The 13,748-nt window shown below is 44.4% G+C and overlaps 1 protein-coding gene across 3 annotated transcripts in view; it reads right to left on the reverse strand.

The window, feature by feature from the left end:
- Window positions 1-13,748, reverse strand: part of LOC126541608 (sodium-dependent multivitamin transporter-like) — a 59,544-nt gene that overhangs the window by 22,973 nt on the left and 22,823 nt on the right. For all 3 annotated transcript variants that reach the window (XM_050188453.3, XM_055076775.2, XM_055076776.1), the window contains exons 3-10: window positions 9,876-9,941; window positions 8,415-8,466; window positions 7,923-7,990; window positions 6,862-7,016; window positions 4,926-5,066; window positions 4,153-4,282; window positions 2,049-2,137; window positions 1,336-1,448 (exon numbers count right to left, since the gene is read on the reverse strand). In XM_050188453.3, the coding sequence (XP_050044410.1) occupies window positions 1,336-1,448; window positions 2,049-2,137; window positions 4,153-4,282; window positions 4,926-5,066; window positions 6,862-7,016; window positions 7,923-7,990; window positions 8,415-8,466; window positions 9,876-9,941 (814 nt within the window). The remainder of the gene's footprint in view (window positions 1-1,335; window positions 1,449-2,048; window positions 2,138-4,152; window positions 4,283-4,925; window positions 5,067-6,861; window positions 7,017-7,922; window positions 7,991-8,414; window positions 8,467-9,875; window positions 9,942-13,748) is intronic.

Below are 13,748 nucleotides of genomic sequence, written 5' to 3' on the forward strand. Positions count from 1 at the left end.
AAGAGGACCCACAAGCAAGAGGACCCAGGAGTTGACAGCTGCACGGCGGCACTCTAGACGAATTAAAGCGAACACAAGGAAGCACGGATTTGCTTGTACTCGAACCGGCTATCAAAACATGATTTTATAACGATAGTGTCAAGTTCGGTTAGAACATTATTCCGAGAAAGACATGGCAGCAACTAGACTGAATAAATAAAATATATATATAGTAAAAAAATCACTCAGCAATTCATCTGCGATGACTATCCAACTGCGCGAATAAAATTCTTTTGAGACGAAAATGAATTTGGAGAAGTACGAAAAAAAAATAATTAAGGAGTGCCGTGAACGAGGTCAGGCACACATTTTTAGACAGCGCCCATATTTCAGACTTCGCTACCTACGGGATCGGCCCACGAATACGGTTAGTTTTCGTGGGCCGATCTCGCAGAGAATGCAGGCCGTCGCACAAGAGATAACCTGAAACAAAGCTAGTATGACAATGCCAAGAACGCTATTCGCCTTAAAAACAGCTGCCTGTGTTGCTTTTACTTTCTTTGGTTCTGTTGCTGCGCGGTTTTTCTCGGAATGATTATTTCATAATTGGTGCTATGCTATACGACAGCAGTTCTCCGTGGAAAGGGCAAAGCCTGCTTTTCAGAGATTTGAAGGGTCTGCTTGCAAGCTCAGATTTTTCGTTGTAAAATGTAAATGTGTGCATTCTCGTACAAGTGTGTCTTAAGCGCAATAAATGTATCGCCCTTTTAGGAATGGACACGTTCTCGATTGGCTTTGTCAGCTGTTCTCCGGGTCTTCTCACATTATCGACGCGTCATTCGACACTGGCGCGAAGTGATGCTGGAACGCGTTGCAGCGCCGTGACCCGGTGCTCAGAAAGGGACGGAAAGAACCGTGCGCCCGCATTAATGTCAACTATATTGCGGTGACTTCTCATTATCATTATCAACTATGCGTCGTCAGTTGCGGCACTATACTACCATCAACAGAAAATAATCGAAGAATTCCTTTGTCGGACCCTTACAACTGCCCTCTTGAAGCCTTGATTTGAAGTAGCTACAGCTGGAAAAGGCAGAATGACAAAAGGCGTTATTTTTGTCATTTCTTATGCTCGTTTAGAGAACAAGTGAGTCGTGGGGCTACTTTCTGACCTTTCTGAAGTTAAAGACGGCAATGTATTTCTTAAGAAATGATAATGCGGGTGTAAACACCGAATGTTTGGTTGACAAATGAGAGGTTTAGGACGAGACCGACGAAAAGGTGTAACGTGCATCACCTTCCCTTATGTTTAGATTTTCTTCCCCTCTCTTTGGGTGACGAAGTGCCATCACCTACCTAGTGCCATAATAATCTTTGCGCCGATTTTGTCTGGTATGTCTGGCTTGATGAGGGCAATGATGTCCACGAACGACACCGCACACAAGGCGTTGACTCCAGATGATATGGAGCTATAGAGGCATTATAATGAAACAAAAATGATATCAGCAAGTCTTCTGCAAGGGTCGAAATACTAAGTTGTCCATATTACATGGCACTTTCATGGAATACGTGGCAAGAATATAGGGGAAAATATTCTGCCTTAAAATGGCAAGGTGATGAAGAGAGTGAAATAGCTGTTGTGAAACTTAGAGCGTCAGTGAATAGATGACAAAATGGCATTGAAGTTGCTCGACGATGCATTGAGACGTGGCGAAAGGAAGTGTGCTATATTGATAGCAATGAGATCAGCCTCTAATGCTTTCGTGTTTGTGAGAATTTTGTCCAATATTTCTACAAGCGAATCATTTCCAATGCATGGATTTCAAAAGATTTATTCCTAGTAGTTAGGCGAACCAAGTACAGAAGTACGGCCGTGTGTGGATATTTTCAGTTGTGTGCTTTTAATTAGATAAAAGATGTCCCATAAAGCGTAAGCATTCACTCAATACTTCCCAGTTTGATCCTTTTCTTGTCAGCAAATGAAATTTCAAAATTTAGATGTACCTTCATTTAGTCACTGCTTAGACATACCAAACCTCGATTGAAATCTCTGCAAAGGGGACGTTCACCTCAGTGAAGCCGCAAAGATACCGGCAACGAACAAGCCAGGAACTCCGGTCATCTTTCCAAGCACGTCCATCACAAAGTAGGGCAGCAGCTACGGAAACCGAAAGACCATGGCTTTAACATTAACCGGCGTCATGCTTACTTCACTTCGTTGTCTGATTAAACAAGGTAAACGAAACTAATTTTTTTTTGTTAGCCTTAAACGTGAAACGATTGCTTTTAAAGATCATCCGCGGGTGGTGCCACCTGTAATCTTCAACATTTCCATTGTAACAGCGTCAATTAACCAAGAATAATAATGCCACCCTGCTAACTGCTGGATGCAATACATATTTATATTGTTTTTTAAATGTAACAAATTTTATGATTTAATTTCAGATTTTTAACGATAAAGCGTTATTGACGTCTTAAGCGTCCGGAGGTGCAGATTTGCTTAAACAAGTACAAGTATATGGACGTCAGCTGGCATCATCTGAATAAGTGTATGCAAAGGCTGCAAAAAAAGTACGAACAGCAACATCTGAAATGCAAGTGAAAGAATCTTACATGTACAATAAAGCTCTTGAATAAGCTATGAGCGAAAACGCACGCGTTTTCTGGGCAGCTGTGCCTTTAAATTAAATTTATGAAAGGAGATGGCGTCTCTCCGAACCTGCTAGGCAAAGTAATAAATGTAACGTTAGTCAGCCGAAAACTATACATTAGCATTGTCGCTGAAACAAGACCTATATAATGATAACAATGGTTAAAGAAATTACGACTGACTGCAGCGTCGAGCCGACCATTAATTTTATTGTACAGACTCGAACGAGAAAGGATAGAATATAACTTGAATGACACCTTTACTTCTAAAGCGGTGCATAAAGATAAAAGCAGTGCCACTTTACGTCATATGAAATATGCACTAGTTCGCAGTCTAGGGGCCCTATAACGTAAAACTATTCCAATATGTTTCTATTCCAATCTCCTGACGTCAAATTTGCGTAACCGCCAATGCAAGCACCGGGCGGTCACCCGCAGGGTTGTCTGAACAGACCAATCAAACGCTCTCCTCGTTCATAGGAGGTCACTTCTGCTTGCTTGAAAAACGAATAACATTGCCTACACTGAGCGGCTTGTCGTATCTAATTGGCTGACAAGAGGCAAGGAGGACGCTCAAGTGGAGAGGGATTCGATGGGGCCGAGCCACTGCACTGAAAGTCGATAACCAGATGAAGAGGGTGGTGCCGGCGTCTACGATTGGTCGGCTTTCTCTTACTTAGCTTGCGGTGGCTGGTCGAAAATCGCGGCGGCATGCAACGGAAGCTTAAGAATGACGCTAAAGCGGACCCTCAGCAAAGAACAGTTGGCAGAATGAGGGGTAAACGTGCCGAAAGTGCTCGAAAACGTTACACGGCCACGCAAGAAGCTTTATTATGCCCAAATACACCCACGTACTTCGGCAGGTGCGAGTAGCCAGCGTCTCAGCGATGGGCGGCAGCTATCTTTTATTCCTTTCGGAACAGGGCAGCCTGAGGCTATTCCGAAGAAAATTCAGTTTTGTTCGGCATATTAATGCATCTTTATCGCGTACACGTCACTTTGACGCGATGAGTTCTTGCGGTTTTGTGACGTCGCGTGACAGGCAGGTGAAGTGGGTGCAGCCCGAAAACTTTTTACCAATAGCCGAGGGCTAATGGCGAAAAGGGGTCGAATAAGAAATAACTGGTTTTCTTTTTTCTGTCAAATCATGCATAATTAGTGTGTACACATCATATCAGATGGGGAGGTATCGCGGTTTTCGTGACGTCGCGTGACAGACAGGTGACGTGGGGGTGGTCGAAAAAAGTTTTTGACCAATCGTGGAGCGCTGATAGCAAAATTGGAATAGAAAAGTTTGGAATAGTTTTACGTTATAGCGCCCTAGGTTTCCCCAACACTTTGGAACAGATCCAACGATTATTTAATTATGCATTGTTTTAACCGCACCAGCAATGCCCCAGTAGGCGTCAAATGTTTCAAATGCGTATTATTAGGTATCAAGTAGGCAGAGAAGGCACTTGTGTTTGCCTCGTATAACACACGCTGGCTGATGAACGTGGTATAAATTCATGCTGGGGAGCTCACCTGGTCCTCTGAAAAAATTTGATGAGCTGCCACGGGATCACAGCTGGCGTATTTTACGTAGACTAGTAGACCAGCCAAGCAGCTCAGCGACAACACAATGCACAGCAGGGGAAAGTTCAACCAGACCACGCTTTGGAAAAAGAAAACAAAGAACAGAGAATCAACAAATTTCAAAGCGAGTATATATATATATATATATATATATATATATATATATATATATATATATATATATATATATAATCATAAATCATCATAAACCGTCGTATATATATGGTTCTTTTGCTTCTGTGCAGCTTCGTTGCAGTTCGCATTGTACATATTTATGACGACTGTCTGTCCGGTACATGGCCTCTGGTAGCTTTGGTGGACTGATTCAGAAGATAGCACAGTCCTAATATGCCGGCACTTCCCGTGAATGTGTGTCATTACTAGGCACGTGCCGCTCTTCAACGAACCTCTTTGATGCCAACTTGGGCATTCGCAACTGGGGCGACTGGGGCCACCGGATATGTGCCAATCTTCAATTTTATGTATTTATCACATTACCCACAGCGCCCGTAGACATAAAACTCTTTGACGCCAACTTGGGTCACTAGGCATCACAACTTCTACGCAATCACGATGACATCGGCGTAATGCGTCACATTACGTAGATGTTACCTGGAGCTGTTTCTTAAACAGCTTCTTTTGTTTCTTAAATTATGTTTGAGCTCGGGCACCAGTATACTTATTGATCATGCTGCAATGAGCACGTACTAACAGGTACTCACAACTTGGCTTTGCTGAGTGTAGGTACAGTCAGGTAGCGCAGCACCATCATGTGGTTGGTCGCGTAGCTGGCTGCGTTGTTAAAGAAAGATCCAATAGCCAGGCCCCAGACAGTGTAGTGAACCGTGGGGTCCGGGTCGATACTGAGAAATGAACGAGCCAAACACTGTGAGCCATTTAGGAGACTTTTGCGCAAGCACCGAACATCATGCACATATTATGAATTCACTTCGGCGTCAGGAACATGAATAAGGCTTTCCGAGTCGATGCTTTTTACATTTGTTTAGATAACCTAAACGCCTTAGATGGCACTAAATAGGGTGATAAAAAGTAGAATTATCACATTATTACAACATGCAATGAGATGGCAGAAGACAAAGTTGCCCTGAATGAAATGGCTACAGTTCTGTAATAAAGAGGAGTTCATTCAAACATAGTAAAAAATTGTTCGGATAAACTAGGTCAAACAAACGAATCACAGGAGTTTAGGCTTTAGTCACGTGCTCGCATGGTTCTGTAAGCTCTGAGTGAGTCAATACGCGTGCATTATGGACATGTATTACATTTTCACCAACGCGAACACTAAATTTCACCCCCGCTACAAGCCGAAGCTACTCGGCTTCGTGCAGTCGCTGGGAAATTTCTCCCGTGAGTCAGGAATGCTTACAAGGATCTGTTTGACCCCTTTTTTGTATTCTTTCTATTCTTCCTGTAGGTTACCATAGGACAGCGTTCCATTAACTTACATCATAAAGTTTTTCTATTTTCTATTCCGTTATACGAACACCAGGCTGGAAACGAACCATCACATGCTGTCGCCCGAGAGCATACCAGCCGGAATTTTCTGTCGCACGGACTCCTGAAAGCGAAAAAGGTCGAGGATATTCGCATCAACTACGCCGCGATAGTACAATACTACCGAGTGGAAAGGAGACAGCATCCGCTACCACATCCAAAATTAAGCAAGGCAGAAGCCACCGCCCTCCACAGACTGCGCATGTCTATGGAATAATTATGCCCCGGATGCACCACACACAATTTTTATACCTATGCCGATTCTCTAATGCACCGGGCAAACTCCAACACATGGTGTTGGCGGGCCAACACCGCGAGAAAAACACTCAAGATGAAGCTTCAGAATCCCATCACACTATCGAAGAAACGCGGGAGACAATGTTAGCGACTCCGAGCCTGTGGGAATAGCGAAGTCTGGTGAACTGGGAACGGGCTGCGGCATTAGCCGAGGGCTTTCTGGACTGCTTTCTGGACTGCTTTCTGGACAACCGCTTTCTGGCTTTCTGGACCTAGGGCGAAGAAATAACACTTTGTCGCTGTTTAGTACAATAAACGTTTATTTCTCCTCCATTATATCTACTCATGCGTCTGTTTTCTGTACGTGTTCCAGTGTTTAGTTACTCGGAGTGGTAAGCTTGGCATGGCCTGGACCAGACTTACTTCTACCACCAACACAATCATAATCATCATAATACCGTCGTAATATCACCCGTCGCAACGTGTACCAAAGGGCTCATGCATTAGCGTGTTTAGTTTATTCTCTAGAGCAACGTTGCTGAGGTGCGGGTGTTGCTGACCCGTGAGTTCTCACACCAATTTCAATGTTTCAGAATAGCGGTCCCTTCTCCAATCACATGAAAACACCAAACAAAAGCTAGAGTGACGCAAATATATTTTATTTTCTGAGGGGATCCTAAACTTTAGAATTCTACCGCGAGTCGTCAAACCAATCTTTTTTTTTGCATTTCAATAGAAATTCACTGTTTATTTAGAGCTTCCAAAACGTTCTGCTTCTTATCAGTATTTGTGCCAACAAATAAAGATAATTTTTTCATGGTCAAGTTTGCACCTTTTCCCAACTTGATGCATGCTGAGCAGCGCTTCTCCTACATGCAGAGACACAAGCTCGCCGCAGCAACTCACACATCGAACTGTACACGGCCGCCGCTGAGTGAAGCCCGCCACACTGCCTGCAGTCCTCCCATCTGGTACATGCCCAGTGATATCACGACCAGCATAGCCACCACTGTCACCACCGCCTGAAAGGTATCCGTCAGGACCACTGCCTTGATGCCTCCCTGCAAGAAAGTCCCGAATACCATGCACTGTCGCTGAGTGCGAGATCACAAACGACTACGATCTTTACAGGCGGCTATGTACTGCGCTGTACACAGTTATTGCAACCTTCTAACTTGACTGTGTACCTCTGGCTTACGTGAAAGAGAAGCACTGCTGCTTGAAAAATGGCAGCAGAAAAAAAACCACATGCCAAACGAAAAGAGCACGAAAAGCTAGAAATAAATGTGTCGCTGTGCTACCAATTGCACTGTCTGATAATACTATGACTTGAACAAAGCTAGTCGTTGGGAACACATTTGTATGCATAAGGGAGCGTTCTGCCTTATTCTGAGCAAACACTGCAAATCCTGACCTTTCCTTAATCTGATTGACCTCTCTGCCCTTCATCTCTTAGTTTCACTCTCTCTCTCTCTATCTCTATCTCTTTGACCTTCTTTTGAATGAAATATGCTAGGAGACTAGAATTTGTCGGTCATGCCTTTTTTTTTCTCGCGCCCTTGTTGCTGTGCTTCAGTCTCGCACTATACTGAACCACAACGAGGCTTCTTAAAGCTGTTGGTGCCGTCTTGTGTTTGTCAACAGTCTGGTACCGCAGTTCGACCTAATAGTGGGAATTATGCACGAGCAGTTTAGGTAGAACACCAGTTCGTTCCCTTTTACCCCACTTATTCTGCCATCATCTTGCCGTTTGAAAGCGTCAAGCTTGTATAATGAAAACAGCTGACTTTGCTTGTGTTTGGAGAGTCGGTTCCCCCCCACAGCACACATTACATCTAGCTGTCTAATATCCAGCCTAACCATTAATTATGCGATGCCTTGAGGGCGCAAGTGCGTTCTATATATATATATATACACACACAGAATCACAAAGTTCACAGTAAATGTCTAAATAACTGAACACGTACGACGCTTGTGTAAACAGTGCAGACCAGGCCGATGGCCACGACTGCCGACCACAGCGTCATTCCGGTCACTGCAACGTGAACGAAACAACGAATGTTAGGACAACACGCCATTCTGGATCACATTAAATGTCATGCCCTTTCAAGTTCCCTTCTTTACTCGTGCTCTAAGTGCGCGCGATTTGTTACCGGGATCGCTATGCCTGGCTACGGGCGCCGTCGTAAAAATGCCGCATGACACCACCACACACAAAAAGAAGGCGCACTTAATTTGTAATTACATTACGTCAAACAGCATAAAAAAACAACTTCCACGCAAAGACTGTAGGCGCCTTGCGGCATAACCTTAATGTAATCGGCGCACCCACGTTTTAATCAGTAGTGAAAGCAAGTTTATTTGGTGTGGTCAAGGATTCTAATAAACAGGATCTCACGCATGAATGTTATGCGAAAATGGAAATAAAGTACTACAGAAAATGTTTCACATTTACTCACGTTGAGAAAGTGCCAGAGCTGGAGCATACAGAGATATCGCGATGTAAATTGTCTGAAACAATGAAAATAGATATTGAGACAGTCAGTAAAAAATTTCCCATTCACACTTCACACTCTATTATCTTAGCCAATTGGTCGCTTTGTGTTTCACCGGATTTTTGTACATTTATTTTTATCGTCACCCAAAAGGAAAAGAAAGACATTGTTATTATCGGTCTCTCAGATGTGGGAAACGTTCAAGCGTGCTTTCCCATGTGGAGATGATAGTTCTAATCCCCGAAAAGGCTGTTGTGATCAGCCTGGACTTCGACCTCTCAAGTGTTGGGAATATTCAAGCGTGCTTTCCCATGTCGAGATCGTTTCCCTAATCCCCGAGAACGCTCTTATGGTCAGCATGGACTTCGACCTCTATAGTGTGAGAAACTTTCCAGCATGCTTTCCCACGTCGAGATAGTTGTCCTCTTCCCTGGAAAGCATCTCCCTTCTACGCCCTTAGCAAACCCAATGGAGAGGACGCGAAGGGGACGAGGTCGTCGAGTTCACAACCTGACAAAGGCACTGACACACAAGTTCCCCAAGCTTCCCGAAGAGGCATCGCCTGTCACGAGACCGCAAGGGTTATCTAAGGCCGTCCTGGCCCACGTGTTAGGCAGAACCTCTCAATACTCGGATAGAGTCACAACCATATACCAATGGCTTTGGTGGCTTCTATGGTTGTATGCCTTTGCCTCTTTTAGTTAAGGTAATCGGAGTGCCTGTCAGGCTCGTGTCCTGTAAGACCGACATGGCTCTTTGTGTTTTGGGTGCAGTAGCTCAGTCGCGCTGCACCATAGCACTCCCCTTGTCCGAGGAGGATCGTTGGCCCGAACCAAAGCCTCCCGCCCAGTCAACCCACGTAGAGGGGGAGTGCCGGGTTCAATGTACCGAATGATGTTGGATTGATTAGCACATGAAATTTCTGGAACGCGGCATCTCTGAGTGTCAAGTCATCTTCCCATCTGAAAACGGCACCAATAAAGTGAATATATTCTTTTCAACGTTTTGTTTCCATCGTCAGGATGCTCGCCTTCGTCGTCGTTTCCTGATTTTTCCGGTGAAGACCCACCTCCCCCGGTTGAGCTCTTATCAGCATGTTGAGGAAGGGTAGGTATAGCTTCGCTGCTTACCTTGCTGTCCTATCCATTGGCCTAGGGCTCAGTTCCCCGCCTCTTTGCAGATAACTGAAGCAGCAGCTTGGCGCCGACAACTGAAGTTCTGGTACGTGTAACCGTCAAGTGAATGATGAAAGGAGAAGTGGACTTCTGCTCCCTCTTGCTCCAATGTCGACCGCGCAAACAATCGTTCGTTCATGCCATGGCACTTGAATATGCTTCTTTAAGCTAGGATGGTTTATTTCGCGTCCTATCGCGCTTTGTCCGCTTTTGAATTCATTTGACTGACACGCTCTGCACCACTGCTTACCATTTCGAACATATACAGGATGACGGCAGCCATCCGTACGATCCGACTGAAGCGTAATTCCAGATACTGTAACCAGAAAAGATGCAAAAGCACAAAAATAAAGAAAAAAACATAAGAAGACGTATAGTATCACAAAAGTTGAGTGTAATTAAACAAATCATTTGGACAGAATATGCTGAGAGCAATAAGGGTCAATAATTTTTCTTTCAGCATTTAACAGGAAACCTTGAATACCAACAAAATTCACGTAACATATTGCGTTACGATCCTACATGTTAACCACTCCTGAGTCTGAGGTCTTTTAGACATTTGAACTTCTACTAGACAACGAAAATATCCTTTAATTTGCGAAGTATAGGCTGTGAAAAATAAGTACACCAGGACACCGTGCATCAAAAAGAAAGGACACATTGAAAATTGTTAATCTTACTGATGCGATATGGTTAACTGACCGTGTTGTACCTATTTAAATCCACTTCACTACTGCAAACGTCATGGCAAAAGCATGGACACTTGAGCTTGCGAGAGATAGCTTTTATTGCGAACTGCTCTCTCATGGTTAAGTATGGACAGCTGGGCTTGTTGGTTGTGATTGGCATTATGAAACATCGTTCCAGCGCACAATTGAACACAGGCGAGAAGAGAAGGACAACACAAACACCGGGCGTTTGTGTTGTCCTTCTCTTCTCGTCCGTGTTCAATTATGCGCTGGAACGATGTTTCACAATGTCTGTCATGGCTTACTATACCGGGTGCTTAAGCGAAGATTTTCAATTTATTTAGTACCTGTGGCAGATAGCACAATTTTAGTTCATGAGCTGGTCTACTCAAAGAGGCGGACATTATTTGCACAAAAAAAATTGCAACGGAGAATTGACTAATTAACAAAAATATCTAAATATATTTTTAGCTTACATTATTGCAAATATTTCAATATACAAATTCTGGCATTGGAGTTCAGAAGGTGGATCCACTTGGAAGGAATTGTCAAGATGGCACCAGTCTCAACATATTAACTTCCGAACTTTGCGAAGAAATGCATTGGCGTTCCAGTTATTTTTGTGCTTCAGTGCATAAAACGACGTGGTGCTAAGAAATTAAGTGGAACAACAGTGCATTTTTACTGCAAGTTTGACGGCGCATATCTCGTAAATGCTGTCATCCACACAATTCTTTTCAAGGGGATAAGCCTTGAAAGCTCGCCCGCTGGAATTTATAAATTGCAATAAAATGCCATAAGGTAATCAGTTAAAAACTTAATTAGCGGCTTTTTTGTTAATTAATTGATCATGCATTTCAATTCTTTGTGCAAGTAATGTCCGCCTCGTCGAGTAAATCGGCTCATGGACTAGAATTGTGCGATCTGCCACAAGGAGTTTTTACATATTTTTCAAAGTGTTCGCCGAAGCACCATGTATATAGGTGCAGTTGCCCGGCCAACAAACCAGCATCTAGCTCGGAGATATTGCCATGTGGTGAGGGTGCCTCAGTCATCAATGGGCAATTTTTTTAACTTAGAAGCCTCCAGGCCTCCTGCAGCTTTTTCCCTTACAATTCAAACCAGTGCCAGCAAGCACATCTCTGCCATAAAATTTGAATAGCAATGAATAGCGCGCAGAAGACGCGACAGTAAAATTCAGACACCCACGAACAGTACGTTTGTGTCTGAATTTTACTGTCTCGTCCTCTGCGCGCTATCTATTGTTATTCAAATCATGCACCAACAAGCCCCAAAAGCTACGCTGTTGAATTACATAAAATTTACCCACGCTGAGTGCGTGTTCGTATGGACTGGGAAGTTTTGCCTAAAGCAGTACACGTATGATAACGAACTAAATGTCCTTTCTGGGCACGCATTTTTGTTCCTCGTAAAAAAAAAACGTAAATTTAATGACAAAAGCTATAGTTCGAGGCACAACAGCGCTTATGGGTCGTGAACCTCCACCACTAGTGCGCTTGAAGCGACGCCAGCCTATCGCTCATCAGCCTGCCTGGAACCAGGCACTGCACAGCTGCGAATGACCGGAAGTAACAAATGCGCCATGACTTTCGAGCCCGAATTGTTGCGTAGGTGAGCTAAACAATATAGCGTTCAATTTTGTTGCAGCCGAACGACCTCCAGCTTTATCTGCCCTGTCTGCGCTTTCAATAATTAAATAGTTAATCGCGTAACTTGAGTCAAACATGAAATACAAAACAGCTATTAATGCGATGGTTGCAATGAGATAGGACTAATGGAAATTGGCGGAGCACACCGGGTGCTGCGCTCGGGGGGGGGGGGGGGGGGGGGTGGAGGTGACGGGGTGCAGCTGGGCACTGAAAGGAGGGGCGCGGGGGGAAGGAAACTGAAAATAATTATTTGTCAAAGAAGCGAAAAGTTGCCGGGCGCCTTTCACTTAGTGGAACAGTGGTCCTATGCGCTGGCTAAAGGGAAGAAAAAAGAAGAATGGAAATTGGTAAAAAAATTTAACTCTGGGGTTTTACTCTGCGGTTTGGTTACGAGGCACGTCGTAGCGAGGAGCCCCGAATGCATTTTGACCACTTGGGGTTCTTTACCTTGCACCCACTGTACCGTACATGGGCGTTCTTGCATTTCATCCCCGTCGAAATGCGGCCGCCGTGGCCGGGATTCAATCCCGCGCCCTCGGGCTTACCAGCGCAACACCATGGCCGCTACTCCACCGCGGTGGGTCAGGTTATTTGTCGGAGCGTGCTCTTAGCAAAGCTTAATGACTTAGGGTGCTTTAGAACGTAGAGTTAAAATTAAATATGCATTAGGAACGTCACCCCTGAGATGCGCATAATACGTTTCGCAGATGCACCCGCGTAGGGCTTGTTGTAACTGCTGTAGATATACTTCCCCACCGGGGCCGACTGCGCTAACGACTGGTGCGAGATGAGCATAGAGTTGTGCTTTAATGTTCTTACGAAAGCTCGTTTAAAATATCACACTTTCTACGTAGACTGCATTCTTCTTCGCCTAGTCGCCTACCGTTCCTGGTTCGTCCTCATTTTCCTTTCCTTTCCCTTTAAGGTTTCCTTCTGCGGAGGGGCTTCTTTCAACTTCACTTAAAAGTGTGGATAACCTATTCTTGTATGTACTTATGCGGCTACGTATGCAATGTGCAACGCACCTGGTTTTACATGCACTATGCTTACACATGCACGTACATATCGCTACAGGTCTTTGTACGCGCTCAAGTGCTCGAAGTTTGCGTGTCTGAGATGAATTCGAAGTGTCTCCTGTGAAGCCCCTTCGGATAGCCAAGACATACTCGCAGACAGTTGTTCCGTACTGCCTCAAGTTTTCGTTTGCTTGTGGGAAACAATATGTCCAAGGACATTTCTAGAACCAGTTCTACGTGTAGTATTGGGAGGCCTTCGGAAGCATATCTATCTCGATTACTGCTCAGGTGTCGCCGATTATGCCACGAAACATACGTCACTACCGGACATCGTGCAACATATACCTGGAATCAGTGCAAGAAAAAAATGCCTTATGCAGCGATGCATACCAGACTTCTTTGGAATATTTAAAGAATACGCAGCCGGCAGCACACATTTTGACACGTGCTACAACTCATAGTGTACAACTCACGCGCTACAACTCATAGTCGTGCGTCGTGAGGTTCTTTTGTGCCTTCTACAGGACAAGGATTCTCGTTTCGTCTTGAGTGCGTGACATCACCTACGTCAGCTGAGAGCTAGTAGGACATTAAGAAGGGAATTATGCAGTACTTCGACATCAGCCGCCAAGGAGCTGGGTGATATTTATGGATTCGAAAGCGGCCCTACAAAGCATGTAGAACAGGCAAAAGCGATGTAACAACCAACCTGCAGCCTGTGACATTTCCAGTGGATACCTGGCCATGC

The sequence above is a fragment of the Dermacentor andersoni genome, chromosome 2 (assembly GCF_023375885.2).
Source record: "Dermacentor andersoni chromosome 2, qqDerAnde1_hic_scaffold, whole genome shotgun sequence".
NCBI lineage: Eukaryota > Metazoa > Arthropoda > Arachnida > Ixodida > Ixodidae > Dermacentor > Dermacentor andersoni.